We start from the raw sequence: 20,506 nt of genomic DNA on the forward strand, positions 1-20,506 counted from the left end.
TTCATAGAATTGTACAAAGTTAATTTCACCATGTGTGAACTTTAATAGTAATGTATTTTTTTTTAATGGGAATTTTTTCTTTTTTTGATGTAAGCTATATGCTCAACATGGTGGGGCTTGAACCCATGGCTCTGAGATCAAGAGTCGCATGCTCTACTGACTGAGTCAACCAGGTACCCCAATAATAATTTTAAAAGTATGAAAATTACAATACCTTAATGACACAAACCTACTGTCAGGTATAGAAGATGCCCTCTAGTGATTCTAAAGCTAATGGGCTCCCAAACTTCTCTCTGGGAAACACTGCATTAGCTATTAAGATGATCTAATTAAGTTCCTGTGCCCGGATTCCATATTCTCCATACAAGTTATAAGATAGAAAAGGGATGGGAAGTTACATTTTGGAAGTGGTCAATTTTCAAGTATTGTGGGATATCCAAGTGGGGGACTTCTGAGGGGCTGGTTGTATACAGGGGTCTGGAGCTGAAGATCTGGGCCAGGAATATGGAGTCATCAGCACAGAGATGACAATTAAAGTCATGGAAGGGGGGGTGCCTGGGTGGCTCAGTTGGTGAAACATCTGACTTCAGCTCAGGTCATGATCTCGCGGTTCGTGGGTTTGAGCCCCGCGTCCGTCTCTGTGCTGACAGCTTGGAGCCTGGAGCCTGCTTCACAGTCTGTGCCTCCCTCTTTCTCTACCCCTCCCCTGTTCACACTCTGTCTCTTTCTCTCTCTCTCTCTCTCTCTCTCTCTCTCTCAAAAATAAACATTAAAAAAAAAAAGAAAGAAAGAAAACACACCATCTGGGAAAACTGATGGCATGAAGGCCCAGACAGGAAAAGGAGATGAAATCCTTCTGCTGAAGGGACTACCTTTAGACAAAAGCAAGCACATGTCATCCACTGTAACAGCGAAGGAGGCAAGGAGAGATGGGAATACAGCACAAGTTTTAGGTGGTGACAACACAGGAAGCTGAATATTTACTCACCAGTTACCACTCTAACAGTACAACAGAAAGTAAGGTCAAAATCTTTGAAATATTTAAGGAAGCCAACAGGTAAAGACAGACACAAATTGGGTAGCCTCCCAAAACACTTCCCTTCTACTGGCATTTGCTGTGTCCAGAAACTGCTAGGTGCTCTAATGCATTAGGTTCATTTAATCCCCACAACAACCCTAGAAGGTAGATGTTATTGTTACTGTTGAGAGGCTTATAGAAGTTAAACAACTTGGAGTCATAAAAAACTAGAAAATGATAGAACTGGGATTAGAATCCAAGTCAATTACTCAAAAGCCAGAGCCACACTGTACTGCTGTATGGACTACTGCCACTCTCTATGACATCATCACTTCCCTCATTCTTAGCTGTGGACTCCCCAAAACTTCCTTTCCATAGTCTCAAAAAGAAAGATATGCTGAGAGATTGGAGCTGAGAATCACAAATTGCTTCAGTGTTATCTCATCAGGCCATCACAGTGGGAAAAAAAAAAAAGTTTGCAAATGTCTATAGGCAGGGAATGCATTCTTCATGTTCACAGAATCCACACACGGGGTTTCACAATTCACATTAACTGTCTGGTCCCTGATGGCATTTACATGAGCTGTAATGCAACCTTTGACTTCTGTCAATGAAGACAGGACAGAAGGAAAACAAGATTTAACTTACTATCCTCCTCGTAGTTGGTATAAAGTGGAAAGCTACCAAAATCTCAGAAGTTTGAAAACATTACCTCTGAGAGTGAAGAGAGGTGAAAGGGAAATATAACACAAACATTAAACATACCTTGATATCATTGTCTATTCCCCCAGAAATAATCTGATCACTTGTGTCATTGAAGGTCACAGCTAACACCTGGTAGGTGTTCTGAAATGTCTGGATGGCTGCTTTCTTCCGGATGTCCCAAAGCTGAAGCAGAGGAACAAGAGGGTCTATAGTCAAACATCATTCTAAGAAGTAATTGAATAATACATCCCGAAATCCAAGGACTTTGTACAGGTGAATACATTTTTAATAGGGATCCTGTTCAGAAACTTGTCTGGATTTCCTAGTAACACGGTGAGAAGTGACCACAATTTTGCCAATGTATCTGAAGGCTGGGAGAACCAATCACTTTGGTTGTATTTTCAGATTCCTTTGTTAAAGTATGAATAAATATAGTTAATCAACACGCCCTTAGAATGGAAATCCTCTACTTGTTTGTATTTAAAAAAAATTTTTTTTAATGCTTATTTTTTGAGAGAGAGAGAGAGAGAGAGACAGAACATGAGCATAGGAGAGGCAGAGAGAGAGGGAGACACAGAATCCGAAGCAGGCTCCAGGTTCCGAGCTGTCAGCACAGAGCCTAACACGGGGCTCGAACCCACAAACTGCGAGATCATGACCTCACCTAAAGTCAGACGCTTAACCGACTGAGCCACCCAGGCGCCCCTAGTTCATATATTTTTAACATAGCAAGGATATCAGACCAGTGTTTTTAAACTGGAGATCCTAACTCATTAATGAGCTGTGGCTTACATGAAAAAATACAGAGAAAAACACTTTTCTCATCAGCAAAAATAGAAGAGCAGGGAATACTAAAAGGCTGTCCCTCTACAAGAGCAGAGAATTATGTGACAAAAAAACTGACAGAACCAACTTTGTCAGAACTCTCGAAACTAATCAGAAGCTTATAGCAGCCAGGCAACCGCTTAATGAGGAACGAACCCTCCCGAATCTTAGAGAGTTCTGTAGCGTCTTAACTTACCCTGGCTCCGTCTCTTACGCAGCAATAGCTTTGAAGACAATGGCCCACATCCCCAGGATAGGTTCCTGGTACCAGAGGGAGGAGAAGGGACCTTACTCCTTATTCTCAAAGAACTGTGGTGGTTTTTAACTGTCTGGTGGCTCCCTGAAGGATGAGCTTAAAGGGATGGACTTTACTTTGCCTAACAGGGAACGCTTCCAGGGCAGAGACATTGGTCTACAACATTTAAAGGCAAATGCATTAGCCTCTGCTGTCTGGAGCAAGGGATGCCAGTTGGAGCAAACCACAGACAAACCAAAAAGCTTGCGAGGAAAGCTGGGGAATGAGACAATTTGGAGAAAAGGGGAGTCGAAAAGCTGACTTATTCCTAGGACTCTAGAAGGCCATTTGCATGCCCGTGTCTGGGCACATGCTCAGAAAAGCCCTGAGAAGGCCCTAAGCTCTCCTCTTGCTGACCTGCACAGGCTCAAACCTGTGCACAAGCAAGAAGTGAAGCCTAATGCAAAGTTGTAAACGGCCTGCCTGAGAGGCAGAGACAGACCCAACATGCACACAGAGCAAATCTGCAAAGACCAGGAGTTTTTCTTTTAATCACAAGCCATTAAGAAAATCTCTACCAAAATCATTAGTGAATCGCCAAGCTAACGAAACCAAGATTTCAGTGGCTACGTACGGCAAACTATAAAGACTTTACAAAATCAGTTCAGAAAATTCATCAAACAGCTACAACAAGAAGCAACAGCAAACCCCAGGGGGAGAATCTAATTTCTAGAGTTACCACATTATAATATTCAAATGTCCAGTTTTCAACAAGAAATTATGAAGCATGAAAACAAGCAAAAAAGTATGGCTCGTACAGAAGAAAAAAATTAAATCTTTTAAAAAATGATGGGACAACTGGATAACCATACCTAAAATATGAAGGCAGACCTTTATCTTACACCAGATGCAAAATTTACTCTACATGGATCAAAGACTCAAATGTAAAAATTAAAACTATGAAATTCTTAGAAGAAAACACAGGGGTAAATCTTCATGGCCTTGGATTTGGCAATGAATTATTAGATACGACACCAAAAGCACAAGTGACCAAAGAAAAAATAAACTTCATAAAAATTAGAGACTTTCAGGGGCACCTGGGTGGCTCAGTCAGTTAAGCATCTGACTTCGGCTCAGGTCATGATGTCACAGTCCTTGAGTTTGAGCCCCGTGTTGGGCTCTTTGCTGACAACTCAGGCCTGGAGCCTGCTTCAGAGTCTGTGTCTCCCTCACTCTCTGTCCCTCCTGTCTCTCTCTCTCAAAAACAAATAAACATTTAAAAATTTTTAGAAGCTACGGTTCAACAACAAAAACACAAAGAGTCCAATAACTGGGCAAAGGTCCTGAATAAACATTTCTTTTCAGATGATATAAGCGCAGGACAAGATGCTTAGCATCATAAATCATTTGGGAAATGCAAATCAAAACAATTAGATATTGCTTCACACTTACTAGTGGGGAAAAAAAAGAAACCACAGAAAATAAGGGGTGCTGGTGAGGATGTGGAAAAATTGGAACCTTTGAACATCACTGGTGGAAATATAAAATGATGTGGCTGCTATGGAAAAGTCTGGAGGTTCCCCAAAAAGTTAGAGTTACTCTTTGACCCAGCAATCCTAGATTGCTCCTAGATATATACCCAAGAGAAATGAAAGCAGGTGTTCAAACAAAACCTTGTACACAAATCTTTGTAGCAGTGTTAAAAACGAATCAAGTATGAATACATGTTACAAGGATGAAGCCTGAAACATTAAGCTAATCAAAAGAAACTAGTCACAAAAGGCCACATATTGTACAATTTTATTCCCAATAGAGACAGTAAGTACATTATGGTTGCCAGGGGCTGGAAAGCAGGGAAAAAGTACTGACTGCTAAATGGGTAGGAAGGTGCTTTTTGGGGGTGCCAAGAATACTCTGGTATTGGATCATGGTGATGATCACACACACTGTGAATGTACTAAAAATCCCTGAATTGTACATCTTTTAAAATGGTTAAAATGGTGAATTTTATGTTATGTAAATTTTACCCTAATTTAAAAAATATATAGAAAAGATAATGTCACATATAGAAGAGGCTGATACATAAACACAGACATACTGAGGGGAGTATATACTGGGTCACACTTTAAAATGTATTCCTTAATGCAGATTGAGATTAAAAAATTTTTTTTAAATTACTACACTTAGAGGATCTAGTTTAACTCCAATTTTTATGGATGAGCAAACTAAAGCTCAAAGAAGGAATTAACTTGATGACAAACACCCAGCAAGTTAATAGCAAAACAAGGATTAGAATTTAGTACTGTCTGATTCTGTTATGTTCATATCATATTAACTTAAACATACTAAAATATATGCTAATTTCTTATAACTACTAAAGTAATCTACACTTGTTTTATACCATTAACTTTTTAATGGCTACTTGATTTATTAATAATAGAAGATAGGGGTGCCTGGGTGGCTCAGATGGTTCGGTGTCTGACTCTTGATTTCAGCTCAGGTCATGATCTTACGGTTCGTGGGATGAGGCCCCAAGTTGGGCTCTGTGCTGGCAGTGGGGCGCCTGCTTGGGATTTTCTCTCTCTCTTTTTCTCTGCCCTTCCCCTACTTGTGCTCTCCCTCCCTCTCTCAAAATAAACACTTAAAAAAAATAGTAATAGTAGATAAAAATTAGGTATAATGAGACACCTGGGTGGCTCAGTTGGTTAAGCATCTGACTTCAGCTCAGGTAGTGATCTCACAGTTCGTGAGTTTGATGTCCCATCAGGCTCTCTGCTGTTAGCACAAAGGCTACTCCAGATCCTCTGTCTCCCTCTCTCTCTGCCCTTCCCCCGTGCTCTCTCTCTCAAAAATAAACATTAAAAAAAAAAAATTAGGTATAACAACTCTAGAATCCCATACCCTAAACAATTAGGCTCTATTTTTAAAAAATAAATTTATATAACACGGATCTACATTTTTTTTTAAAGATTTTATTTTCTTTTATTTAAATTTTTTTTTTTTTTTCAACGTTTATTTATTTTTGGGACAGAGAGAGACAGCGCATGAACGGGGGAGGGGCAGAGAGAGAGGGAGACACAGAATCGGAAACAGGCTCCAGGCTCTGAGCCATCAGCCCAGAGCCTGACGCGGGGCTCGAACTCACGGACCGCGAGATCGTGACCTGGCTGAAGTCGGACGCTTAACCGACTGCGCCACCCAGGCGCCCCAAAGATTTTATTTTCGAGTAATCTCTACATCCAACATGGGGCTCAAACTCACAACCCTGGGATCAAGAGTCACATGCTCTACTGACTGAACCAGCCAGGCACCCCAACATGGATCTGCATTTATAGAGTGTGGATAATAGGGAGGGCCTAGAGATGTTTCTTTCCTTTCTTTTATTTAAAAAAAAATTTTTTTTTTACCATTTATTTATTTTTGAGAGACAGAAAGAGGCAGAGCATGAGCAGGGGAGGGTGAGAGAGAGAGATACAGAATCTGAAGGAGTCTCCAGGCTCTGAGCTGTTTGTTAGCACAGAGCCCAACGTGGGGCTCGAACTCACAAACTGTGAGACCATGACCAGTGTTGAAGTTGGACGCTCAACCGACTGAGCCACCCAGGCGACCCCCCTTCCTTTCTTTTAAAGTTTATTTACTTGAAGAGACAGGGGGAGAGGGAGAGAGGGAGGATGGGAGAGGGAGAGAATACACGCATGTGTGTGTAGGGGAGGGGCAGAGAGGGAGACAGAATCCCAAGCAGGCTCTGCACTACCAGTGTGGAGCCCAACTTGGGGCTCAAACTCGAGAACCACAGGATCATGACCTGAGCTGAAAACAAGAGTCCGATGCTTAACCTAATGAGCCACCCAGGCACCTTAGAGATGTTGCAACAAATGACTGACAGACTTGGTAAGGTGAACCATGATGTTTTAAGAGTGTGGGTCATTTCATTCAAATGACAAAGACTGGGGTGATGGTGTCCCAAGTTTTACAAACATGTCATTAAAAAAAAAAAAAAGATGGGTGCCTGGCTGGCTAAGACGGTGGAGCATGTGGCTGTTGATCTTGGGCCCCACACTGGATGTAGAGATTACTTAAAATAAAATCTTCAGGGGCGCTTGGGTGGCTCAGTCGGTTGGGCACCTGACACTTGATTGGGGCTCAGGTCGTACTCTCACAGGTCCATAATCTTATGGTTTGGGAGATCAAGCCCCCAGTGGAGCTCTGTGCTGACAGGGCGGAGCCTGCCTGGGATCTTCTCTCTCCATTGCTCTCTGCTCCTCCCCTATTGGTGCACGTGCTCTCGCTCGCACTCTCTCTCTCTCTCAAAACAAATACTTAAAAAAAAGGAACCAGCCACAGAATCCCAGGAAAGGCCTTAAGCTTACATTCAAATCTGCGGTAAACAAGCAGTCTGGGTTGTTATCTCTGTGCCAACAAGGATTTGTCCTTCCAATTCTCATGGTTTGGAATGCAAACTCATGAAAACATAACCTAAAAAGGCTTAGGTTTGGTTACTCAGGTAAATGGTCCAAAAAGAGTGCTTCACCCCTCTTCTGGAGAACCAGTACCTAACCCCTGCCCACTAATTCCTCTGGCTACAGAATCATGTCCAAACCTATTAGTTTGGAATTCAAGGCTTTGATAATCTAGCCTCTCCATATCTATTCCAGATTTAGTACAATCTTTGTCTTAATAATCTCTACACAGATCAAATCAACCTTTGATTTTATCCTAAAAGCTATGGTAGTCATTTAAAGCTTGATTCAGGGGCGCCTGGATGGCTCAGTGGGCTAAGCGTCTGACTCTTGATTTCGGCTCAGGTCATGTTCTTGAGGTTCGTGAGATCGAGTCCCACGTTGGGCTGCGCTGACAGCACAGAGCCTGCCTGGAATCCTCTCTCTCTGGTCCTCCCACTCGCATGTGCATATGTGCTCTCTCTCAAAATAAATAAATATTAAAAAAAAAAGTTTGATTCAAATATTTAATTTTTTAAAAGATTTTATTTTTAAGTAATCTCTATACTCAACGTGGGGCTTGAACTTCACAACCCCGAGATCAGGAGTCAAATGCTCCACTGACTGAGCCAGCCAGGTGCCCCTGATTCAAATGTTTTAGAATATTAGTTCCAGATGACCATCATTTTTTTTTTTTAATTTTTTTTTTCATTTTTTCAACGTTTTTATTTATTTTTGGGACAGAGAGAGACAGAGCATGAACGGGGGAGGGGCAGAGAGAGAGGGAGACACAGAATTGGAAACAGGCTCCAGGCTCCGAGCCGTCAGCCCAGAGCCTGACGCGGGGCTCGAACTCACGGACCGCGAGATCGTGACCTGGCTGAAGTCGGACGCTTAACCGACTGCGCCACCCAGGCACCCCAGATGACCATCATTTTTAAAAGACTATTTTACTTTGAAATATTCACAAACTTACACAAAAAGTTGGAAGTAAAAGAGAACATTTTTGTTGCCCGAATCATTTGAGAACTGCTGACCTAATGTCCCATCACTCCTAAGTACTTGAGTGTATTTGTCCTATAAAAATATATATAATACATATAACATATACAATCCTGTATAATTTCAGCACAATCAATCAAAGTGCAGAAATTAACACCAACACATCACTACCAACCGGTTCTCAGATTTCATTCAAGTTTCACCACTTGTTCCAACATGCCTTTTATAAAAAAGACTCAGTTCAGAATCATGTGTTGAATTTAGCAGTTATGTTTCTTTAGTTTCCTTCAGCCTGGAAGAATTTCTCAGACTTTCCTTGACCTTGACACTTCTCAAAATTATAGGACAGTTATTTTGTAGGATGTCCCGCAATTTGGGTTTGTCTGATGTTTCCTCATGATTAGATTCAAGTTATGCCTCTTTGGCAGGAATATCACTGAAGTGATGCTGCATTTTCATTGTATTTTACTGAGTGGCTCACAATTTTGTTTTGTCCCATCATGAATAATGTTCAGTTTGATCATTTGATTTAAGATGTTCTTTTGACAAGCTTTCTGCACAAGATGTTCCAGGTTCATCTGGTACTTTCCCTGCCCAGTCCTGAAATAGGGAGCCCTGGTTTCTTCAGTGGAAAATGGTGTTTAAAGGCCAAGACCTGCACAGTAGATGTGTTCATTGCTTTTGGATTGTTGTTCCTAAACCCTCTCAGTGGACAGTTGCCAATATATGCATACATAGGTGCGCACGCACACACACACACACACCTGTAAATACCCATTTACATCTCCTATTTCTTCTACGCCTGTTTATGTGTTGAATGTTTATCAGTTCACACTGACACTTCCAGTTCAATACCAACAACACAAGATGCATTTTAGTTTTCCCCCCTGCATTGGTAACTCCTTTCTCCGACAATGAGAAACCTGCCTCCCGTTATTATATTTACTTATCTGATCAAGTTTCCTGAATGTAACCAATCTCCCACATCCTTTTCTACCCTTCTCCTCTTCCTTCCCTGTTTGAACTGTGATTCCCATCCTGGGCTGATCTTATGTGAACCCCTCCTCATCCCATATGGGTCATCCCTTTGTATGAATACCCCCTTCACCCCGCTCTGGCTCTAATATCCCTCTCCAGGCTGCCTTTCCTCAGGAATACTAGCCTCAGCCCCAGACTCCCTACCCAAACTGCTCCCACACTATGTGGACACCCTCAGCTCAGGCTGTGACACCCATACTTCCCCCTACTCCACTAACGTATAGATGACCCTTTTATTCTGCTAGGGTACCAACTCTCCATGCTGGGCTGCTCCCCGCTCCAATTCCCTATTCTGGGCTACCGACCCTGTGTTATGTGGTTGCCCTCCTCACCCTTCTCAGTCCCCATCTCCCTACAATGGACTGCCCCCAACTTGCATGGATGCTCTCCTCACCTCACTTGGGCCTCATACTCCACTCTGGGTCACAATGGCCCACACCTCCACCTCTAACCTGAAAACCTTCTGTGTCTTCGTCTACATAACGGCACTAGGACTGAATTGTAACAATTTGTATTTATATGTATGTGTGTATATACCACATCTATAATAATACATATGCCTTAAACATATGATATATGATATAAAAATGATTTTCTAAGTACTTTAACCAGAAAGAATAGATTGCTAAAAACAATATGAAAAAACTGTGAAAAACAGTATGAAATACTGTTAAAAACAACAGAAAAAACTACTAGTATGGACAATGCTCAGGATGCCACTTCTAGACTGAAAATGCAAGCATTACTGAAAGCTTCGTCTTCTATTGCGGATCCTGATACGTCAAATGTAACACAAGGTTTCCCCCCTTAGAGAAACAGAGGTTATTAAATTCCTACACCTACAAACCTAAAACAGAAAATAATCAACAAAGCATTCCAACCTGATACCTAACTAAAAGGCATATGTAAAAGGCTGTTCGACAAAGCATTAATTATAAAAAATATGTTGAAATTAAGAATAAGGAATTGGTTAAAAAACAGTCACCTTTAGTTGATGTGACATATTGCACACTAAGATAAATATGAGCTTGAGTGATAAAGTTAAAACATTTATTTCAAATCATGTTTAATTAGAGGAGAAGAGAAGCAAGAAACTGAAAGGAGGACAGAAAACACAAATGTGTACTCACAAAGGAGTAGTTGAAAAAAGAAAAGCCGAGGAGAGACAGAAAGGCAAACATGAGGAAAGAGGTAAAGAAAAGGCAAAATGAGAGAAAATAAGAGAAAAGCTGAAGGAAAGCCAAAAATAAACAGGAGTGAGTTCCTAGATGTTGATAGAGCAGGCCCTCGGTAAAATTCCTTAGGGCCCTGTCGTCTCTTACCACCTTCTGAAAGGCCCTTTGGCGAATCAGTTTACAAAGAAGACTCTCCAACCATGGCACACGGAGATTAAGAGCTCTGGGCTTTGGAATCATTCCTAAGCCATACACTCTCTTCCTAGCTAAGCCCCAGGCCTCAAGTGACTGGGTTTATTATAAAAATGACTTAGTAGGACAGTATCTCCAAGCAGATGATTCAGTATGTCAGTGTCACCACTTTAATTATGAAAAGAAAGCAAATTCATTTTAAAAAGCAACAATCACAAGGTTAGTGTGGCTTCTCGGATATACTCCTTTCAAGTCCCTCCTTGTTTAATCACTAAAATACTTCCCAGAGTACCAAATTAGTGCCAAGGAAAGAATAAAAATGGTGGTACTACAGAGTAGTATGTCCTTGTGTGCTCTTGAAATAAGTAATTATTTTTAGGCCTCATTTTCCTCATTTCATAACGAGGATGCAGTGGTGAACATAGCATAATGTATAAACCTGTTCAATCACTATGTCGTACATCTGAATCTAATGTACCATTATGTATCACCATATTCAAATAAAAACAATAATAAAAAAATAAAATGATGCTGGATGAGATCAATGGCTTCCAAAATGTCAGACCTGCTACATCAAGTCATGTTGAGGAACATGTTTAATAATCCTGGTTCGTGGGGCACCTGGGTGGATCAGTCAGTTAAGCATCCGACTCTGGCCTAGGTCATGGTCTCCGATTTGTAAGTTAAGTCCCACATTGGGCTTTCTGCTGTCAGCACAGAGCCCACTTCAGATCTTCTGTCCCCACCCCCATGCTTTCTCTTTCAAAAACAAACATTTTACTTAAAAAAAATTTTTTTAAAACATTTATTCATTTTTGAGAGACAGAAAGGGACACAGCGTGAGCAGGGGAGGGGCAGAGAGAGAGGCAGACACAGAATCTGAGGCAAGCTCCAGGCTCTGAGCTATCAGCACAGAGTCCAACATGGGGCTCAAACCCACAAACCATGAGATCATGACCTGAGCCAAAGTCAGACACTCAATTAACTGAGTAATCCAGTGCCCCAACAAACATTAAAAATAAAAAAAATCCTGGTTCTTAAAAAACACGACGTCATTTACATTAGCACCCAAAACAAAAGAGAAATATTTAGATATAGATTTAACAAAATATGTACAATCCAAATGAAGGAAACTTCAAAACTCTGATGAATGGCGGCACCTGGGTGGCTCAGTCAGTTAAGTGTTCAACTTTTGGTTCGGGTCATGATCTCACAGTCGGTGGGTTTCAGTCCCATATAGGGCTCTGCGCTGGCAGTACGGAGCCTGCTTGGGATTCACTCTCTCCGTCTCTCTCTCTCTCTCTGCCTCTCCCCTGCTCACACTGTCTCTCTCAAAATAAATAAGTAAACTTTAAAAAAATAGTTTAAAAAAACAAAACAAAAAACCCCCCAAAAACAAAACTCCAATGAACAAAATCAAAGAACTAAATAAATGGTTTTTCCATGTTCATGGATAGGAAAACTCAATACTGTCATTCTCAACTTTATAAATTCAATGCAATCCCAACCAAAATGTGTTGTGGAAATCAACAAATTGATTCTAATGTTTGTGTGGAGAGACAAAGACCCAAGATTTCCAACACGATAGGAAAAGAATGGAGGAGGAGGACTGATACTACTTGACTTCAAGACTTACCATAAAGCTACGGTAATCAAGACAGCGTGGTACTGGGGAAAGAATACATCAGTGGAAGAGAATAGAGAGCCCAGAAGTAGAACCCCATAAATATAGTCAACTGATCTTTGATAAAAGAGCAAAGGCAACACAATGGAGCAAACAGAGTTTCTTCAACAAATGGTACTAGAACAACTGCACATTCACACGAAAAAACATGCATCTAGACAGACCTTGCACCTTTTACAGAAACCAATTCAAAATGGATCACAGACCTAATATAAAATGTAAGATATAACTCCGAGAAGGTAACAGAAGAAAACATAGATGACCTTGGGTATAGCAAAGACTTTTAGACACAACACCAAAGCACAATCCATAAAACACTGATGAGCTGAACTCCATTAAAATTAAAAACTTCTGGGGGCCCCTGGGTGGCTCAGTCGGTTAAGCATCCCAACTTTAGCTCAGGTCATGATCTCCTGGTTCATGAGTTTGAGCCCTGCATTAGGCTCTCTGCTGTCAGCACGCAGCCTGCTTTGAATCCTCTGTCCTCGCCTCTCTCTGCCCCTTCCCTGCTAGTGTGCTCTCATGCTCTCAAAAATAATCAAACATTTTTTAAAAATTTAAAAAAATTAAAAACTTCTGCCTGCTAAAGACAATGTCAAGACAATGAGAAGACAGGCCACAAGACAGGAAGAAAATATTTGTACATCTGATAAGGGACTATTATCCAAAATGTACAAAGAACTCTTAAAACTCAACAATAAGAAAACAACATGATTGAAAAAAATGAGTTAAAGATAGCAGACATCTCACCAAAGAAGATACACTGATAACAAAATGCATATAAAAAGACGCTCCATATCAAATGTCATCCCGAAAATGCAAATTAAATCAACAATGAGGTACCACTACATACTTATTGGAAGAGCCAAAATCTGAAGCAATGACACCACCAAATGATGATGTGGCGCAATGGAGACTCTCGTTCATTGCTGGTGGGAATGTAAAATGGTATAGACACTTGGGAAGAGAGATTGGTGGTTTCTTTCTTTCTTTCCTTCTTTTTTAAGATTTTATTTTTAAGTAATCTCTACACCCAATGTGGGGCTCAAACTTATAACCCTGAGATCAAGAGTTGCACGCTCCACTGACTGAGCCAGCTAGGTGCCCCAGATTGGTGGTTTCTTAAACACATTCAGGGGTGCCTGGGTGGCTCAGTCGGTTAAGTGTCTGACTTCGGCTCAGGTCAATATCTCACGGCTCGGGAGTTCGAGCCCTGCGTTGGGCTCTGTGTTGACAGCTCAGGGCCTGGAGCCCGCTTCGTATTCTGGGTCTCGGTCTCTCTCTGCCCTTCCCCCGCTTGAACACACATGTGCTCTCTCTCAAAAATAAAAAACATAAAAAAAAAACAAACCTAAACATACTCTTACCATATGATCTAGCAATCACGGTCCTTAGCATTTACCTAAGAGAGTTGAGAAACTTAGGTCCACACAAAAACTTGCACGTAGATGTTTCCAGCAGCTTTATTCATCATTACCAACTCTTGGAAGCAACCAAGATATCCTTTAGTAGGTGAATGGATAAACTGTTACATCCCGATGATGGAATATTATTTGGCACTAAAAACAAATGAGCTATCAAGCCATGAAAAGACATGAAAGAATCTTAAATGCGTATTACTAAGTAAAAGAAGCCAATTTCAAAAAGGCAAAACTCTGAAGACAGTAAAAAGATCAGTGGTTGCCAGGGGTGGGAGGGATGAATAGAAGGAGCACAGACAATTTTCAAGGCAGGGAAAATACTCTGAAATGTACCACAGTGATGGATACATGTCATTATATGCTTGTCCCAAACCACAAAATATATAACACTAAATGTGAACCCCAGCAAAAACTATGGACTTTGAGTGATTATAATGTGTCACTAGGTTTATCAATTGTAAAAAATGTACCACTCTGGTGGGGGAAAATGGGGGAGGCCGTGCATGTGGGGGCAGTGGGTATATGGGAAATCTTTGTATCTTCCCCTCAATTTTGCTGCCAACCTAAAGCTCTTCTAAAAAAAATGTCTTAATTTAAAAACAAAAATTCCCTTGGGGCGCCTGGGTGTCTCAGTTGGTTGGGCGTCCGACATCAGCTCAGGTCATCATCTCACGGTTTGTGAGTTCGAGCCCCGCGTTGGGCTTTGTGCTGACAGCTTGGAGCCTGGAGCCTGCTTTGGATTCTGTGTCTCCCTCTCTCTCTGTTCCTCCCCCACTCGCACTCTCTCTCTCTCACTCTCAAAAATAAATAAAGATTAAAAAAAAAATTTAAGAAAACAAAAACAAAAGGTCCCAAAATTCTCACTCCAGACCTACTGAACTAGAATCTGGGTATTTTTAACAGGTTCTTCAGGTGAGTCTGATATGAAGACAGGTTGGAAATCACTGGACTAAATAAATGACCCTGTTACTAAACCACATATTGACCTTTTCATACAGTGACTATACTTTTACAACAGCTTTGGAAGATATGTATATTACGGTCACTGTTCTAAAGATTGAGAAACAGGATCAGGAAAGTGAACTACCTGAGATCACATAATTAAGTAAATAGCTGAGTCAAAACTTCAATTTGGGTGATTCATGTCGTTTCATGTCACAATGGTTCCACATGGTTCTAATATTTATTATTCTAGAGGATACTTAAAACGTATTATTTTAGGGGTGCCTCAGTCGGTTAAGCGTCCGACTTTGGCTCAGGTCATGACCTCGCAGTCATGTGAGTTCGAGCCCCGCGTCGGGCTCTGTGCTGACAGCTCAGAGCCTGGAGCCTGCTTCAGATTCTGTGTCTCCCTCTCTCTCTGCCCCTCTCCCCTGTTCATGCTCTGTCTCTCTCTGTCTCAAAAATAAATAAATGTTAAAAAAAAAAAAATTAAAAGAAAAAAACGTATTATTTTAAAAGGCCTCTGTTTTGAGAAATGACCGCTAAAGCAAAGTTGTGGAGAGGAGTGTATGGCACAGGTGGAAAGCAAGATAGGTTCCCATTATGTAACCTTAGAAACTGCAACAGACAGACAGACAACACCCACCTTAACTGTACCATCATCACTGCCAGTGCAGACAAGCTGGGGGCCCCTCCTGGCTGGGTAACAGGAATTCACAAAGGAAGTATGTCCTTTCAGCCTTTTAACCCTCTCGCCTGTCTCACTGTCCCATACTGCCACAGTTTTATCTGTGGATGCGGAGAAGAGCATACTACAAGAAGAACAAAAAAAGAAATAAGTGAAGAAAAGCAATGGCAACCCACCCCCTCCCCGCCCACACACAACACTTGCCAAAACGTGCCACTCTTTAAGGCCACTGACAGGTTGTGCTCTGACAGTTTGACACATGATGCAGGAATGCTTCACCCTCCCTAACAAAATCCTGCTGGTTTTCTAGACCCAGTTACAAGGTCTCCTCTACGAAATGTCAAAAAAATTTCCTTCTGTCAGTCCCCATGATGTATTACAACCTAATAGCAGTAGTTTTCTCAATCTTTTTCTCCTTTGAGATAGACAACACTTCAGACATTTTCCCATCTGGAAATGTTTAATCACTCCCTGCTGCAGAGTGAAGACACACTGTAGCAATTCCCGACCTGGTGGCTTGGTAAAGTTTTTACTTTGTCTCCAAAAATGATTTCTAAGTTATAATTGATTTCATAAGGCATTCTTTACTCAAATACTAACAGGGAAAATGTATACAAGGTTATGTACCAGTTGATTCCGGGACCCTAAGATTTTAGAAGCCAGAGGTATTAAAACAATGAATGTTCACTAAAATACCTAATAGGATTAAATGACTTTGTATGATCACATTTTTATATTACCTAGGTTATTGTAAAATTATGCGGTCATTAAAATGTTTATGATAAAATGTATACTATGATACAGATACAATAGGTGAGTAACAGTAAGGAAAAAAGCAGCAGAAAAGATCACACATGAAGCTCTAACGTATACGAAAAACCAAATGGCTTCGAGTAGGAAAAAAACTTGAGAAAAACATATCATAAGATTAACAGTGATAATCTTTGGAGTGGTAGGAATATGGGCTATTTTTTCATTTATGTTTTTGAGTTTCTCAAAAGAAACATGTTATTGTTTTTATTAAAAAAAATAACTGATATCTGCATATGCAAATTACATTTTGTTTTGTTTTAAAAAGAAACAAATTTGCCTGAGCTGTTGACGTTAGGTGATAGAGATGTATTCATATATGCATACATGGAGCAAGAAACACCAAACTTGGCTTAACAGTGATAGGATAATAAAGTAGCTGCTCAAAATGCAGTAGTTTTTGATGGCATAGTCTCCTGAAAGAGAAAACTCAAGGATGCAACGTGAAAGGATGCCGAGACAAGTTAGTAGGAGAAGAGCTGTCCTTCCACTGTGCGAACTACTCACCTGCCATCGGTATTATAATGCAGCTCCATCACCGCCCCACTGTGTCCCTTCAATGTGGCATAGTTATCACAGTCACCATAGACATTCCACAGCACTGTCAGGGAGACAGGGGTTCTGTGATCATTACTATGCAAAAGAAAAGTCATCACTGGCCACAGAAAAGGTACTTCTAAATTTATCACAACAGTTTTGAAATTATACTCCCTGGGAGTATTCTCCCTATTGGTTCTCCCAGCTGGACCGATTTTCCTGACACTAAAACAAAAGTAATGCCATATTTTCATATTTCATAAGGTTGAAAAAATTAATTTTTAAATCTGAAAGTTTTCTGCTGTAATGTTAAAAAAGTTGGTACTCACTCCTACATGTCTGCTATGAGTATAAGAGAACTGCAAAATGATGGCACTTACAGAAAACCCAAGAAGCTGCAAACTGACTTGAAGGGCACATGGCAATGACTTTATATTACATTTACTCATTCCACATGTACCATGTACCCGTAACAAGCCAGATGCTGGGGTAAAATGAGATAAGCGAATAGACACAGTTCCTGTCCTCAGGCAGCTTGGTTTAGCAAGGAATGAGGCTTGAGTATTATTAAGGAGCACCTCCATATGTAATAAGGCACGTACATATGGTATTTTTCTGTTGATAAACCATTTTTTTTGTTTGATGAAATTAAGCACATCAATTTAAGGGACTGATCTTAATTAATCTTCTGCAAAGATTCCCAACTCTTCCAGATGCTTGGTCACTGTTAAGTTGAAGGATCACAGAACTAGAATACCTACATCAAGACAGCAAAGACAGCTATCATCTACCTTGAGGTACAATCTTATAAGCAAAGAGCTAAAGGACTCACTTAATCTCACAATACAACAAACGATGCCAGAATAAGAGTCAGATGTTTCTGGTATCTTCTCTCTTGTTTTTTCTCATGACTCTTCTGAAGTGATTTTTTCTACTTATTTCTGAAAAATGGGTATTCCCAACTAGCAGCTGAGAATCCAAATGCCGTATGATCCTGATGACGTACAGTTAGATTATCCAAGTGAGTTGCCACTTTAGGATCCCCATGTCCCCCCCTTCTTTTCATATGCTAGGATTCTAAGAGTGGATCAAGACGAAGGCCTCACACCTTTGGGAAAAGGAAAAGCTGTCTCTCTCATTACTTCCATTAACCTGGTATGCCTAGATCTCTTGTCTGGCTAAATCAGCTCAAGATTTGCCTCCATGAGGAAGATACCCTCAAACTAGGACAACTCACTCCCCAAGGAGTAACATGATTCCTCCTGTACTACATGGACCTTGAGTTCTATACCCAAGATCACTCAACATTTTCATGACCCTCTTTCAGCATGTTAGCCATGCAGTTTGTGATGTAACCAGCTCAGACTGAAACCTTCTGTGGCACTGAAGGTTTTAAAAGAAGAATCACTATTTGGCAAAGAACAATTACTCCAGCTTCAAAAACTCTCTTACATATCAGTCGATCGAATCCTGCAGACGCTAAGGTGGATCCGTTGGGATGAAACTTGCAGCAGTACACTTCCCCTTCATGTCCTGAGAGAAGCATGATTGGAGCTTGAAGGGAGGAACACCTGGGAGGTCCCTAAACAAAAGACAGAAGTATAGGGTAGTCACTGCATACAGGCAAAGGAGGCTGCAAAAGACACGGGGAACAATAATCGAGTGGATTTCTTCTGATTTGGAGAATAGCAACGTTTCTCACGTGAACTTCTGCCTCCAATGCGACGCGGTCCTGCTGAAGTGTCCAGTGTCTATCTGTTATTCTAACTACTCCCTCATTCTGCTCCCGTCCCATAGCCAACTTTTAATCGCTCAAACATGTTAAACTCATTTCTGCCTCAGGATCTTTATCCTTGTTGTTGTCCCTGATCGGGATCTTCTTCCCTTAGATCTTCCTGTGTTTAGCTCCTTTCAAACGTTTCCACTTCAGAAAGTGTTTCTTTGATCACTCAAACTCAAGCAGCACCACACCTCCCCTCTGCATTCGATTAGTCCTACTGTATTTCCCCATAGCACTTATCACTACCTGCAATTACCTTCCTTATTTTACCTTATTTTTAACGTATCTCGTCCTTTTTCCCCACTACAAAAGGTTTGTGAGTGCAGGGACCCTGCTTGCGTCATCCAACACTGTCTTCCCAGTCTCTAGCTCATTTAATGAATGAATGAGTGAACTGACCTTCCCAACAACTCCGCAGGGTACAGATTACTGGGGAAAGTAGTTTTTTTTTTTTTTTTTATTAAAAAAAAATTTTTTTTTCAACGTTTATTTATTTTTGGGACAGAGAGAGACAGAGTATGAACGGAGGAGGGGCACAGAGAGAGGGAGACACAGAATCAGAAACAGGCTCCAGGCTCTGAGCCATCAGCCCAGAGCCTGACGCGGGGCTCGAACTCACAGACCGCGAGATCGTGACCTGGCTGAAGTCGGACGCTTAACCGACTGCGCCACCCAGGCGCCCCGGAAAGTAGTTTTGATTATGGTCTCGACACGAAGCCTAGGCTTGGACAAGTCACTAAAACCTCATACTCTTGTCAGAGAGAAAAACTAGTACACTACCAGTAATCCCCAAACCTCTTCAGTCATTTCCAGTTTATGCATGTATTAAAAAAATATATATTATGTGCCAGACACTCTCTAGGCACTGGGAAAACGGTTCTGAACAAAATAAAAACAAACAATGGAGTTTGTGTTCCAGAGGGAAGGAGGAAGAGGAGGGAGGAAGAGAGAAAACAAATAAAACAGATGGCGGGTGGTAGGTACTATGGAGGAAAAAAAGCAACGTGGGTTAATGCATATGGTGAATTGCAACTTAAAACAGGGTCGTCAGGAAAGCCCTCACTGATAAAGTGGTATCTGAACAAAGATTTGGAAGAGCTGAGTGTGTAAACCATGTGGGTATTTTGAAGAAGAGCACTCCAGTAGAGTGTAGCATATGAAAAGGCTTTGGGGCAAGAACATGGAAGCCAGTGTGACCGGAGCAGGGTGAGCAATGGAAAATTGGCACATCTGAGCGGTAAAGGGAAAGAGGGCAAAAGGCTGTAAGGGTTTGGGTTTAACTTTGGGGGAAGTGGAAAGGCACCGAAAGTCTGCAGCAGAGGGTAACGTGATCTAACGTTTAGCAGGATTCCTCTGGCTGCTGGACCGAGAACAGATTGACCAGACAAGAGCAGAAAACAGGAATACCAGTTAGAACCTCACTGCAATTGTCAGATGAGATGATCATGGCTTAGACCAGGAGCTAGTGATGGAGTTGGTAGAAGTGGTCGCAATTTGAGATATATTTTGAGGAGGGTGCCAGCACGACTTGTTCATGGACTGGCCCTGGGCGAGAGGTTGAGAGAGGAGACCCATGTATTTCTTGATCTGAGCCTAATAGTCCAGGAGGCGAGGTGTGATCATTACCTCTATCTCACAAGAAATGCAGTTAGGAGCATGGATTCTGGGCTTAAAATCTGTTTCTATCATTTACCAGATAAGAGTTTACAAAACAGGATACTAACAGTTCCTACCTCTTTAGCTATTACCAAGATTAACAGAGTTTTCATGTACAAAGTACTTAATACAAGGACTCGATGATCTAGCTATTGTTCGGTTGTTGTTAGTAACAGTACTAGCGCTGAGAGGTAAAGAGGAAAGCAACTTGCCCGAAGTCCCAAAGCGAGTCGGTGTCACTCATTTCCTTTCTCCCCTCATTCACTCATTCATTCATCCATCCACTCTACAAACTTTTCTGAATGTTGACTCTATGTCGGATCCCTGGGAGATTAAGTATGAGAAAGCCCTGGTCCTGG

General features: G+C 41.2%; 1 protein-coding gene across 1 annotated transcript in view; it reads right to left on the reverse strand.

Moving 5' to 3' along the window:
* Positions 1–20,506, reverse strand: part of SNRNP40 (small nuclear ribonucleoprotein U5 subunit 40) — a 34,076-nt gene that overhangs the window by 13,124 nt on the left and 446 nt on the right. Inside the window, exons 2-5 of the mRNA XM_043574345.1 lie at positions 18,164–18,293; positions 16,682–16,775; positions 15,323–15,488; positions 1,784–1,906 (exon numbers count right to left, since the gene is read on the reverse strand). Of these exons, the coding sequence (XP_043430280.1) occupies positions 1,784–1,906; positions 15,323–15,488; positions 16,682–16,775; positions 18,164–18,293 (513 nt within the window). The remainder of the gene's footprint in view (positions 1–1,783; positions 1,907–15,322; positions 15,489–16,681; positions 16,776–18,163; positions 18,294–20,506) is intronic.

Source organism: Prionailurus bengalensis, chromosome C1, assembly GCF_016509475.1.
Source record: "Prionailurus bengalensis isolate Pbe53 chromosome C1, Fcat_Pben_1.1_paternal_pri, whole genome shotgun sequence".
NCBI lineage: Eukaryota > Metazoa > Chordata > Mammalia > Carnivora > Felidae > Prionailurus > Prionailurus bengalensis.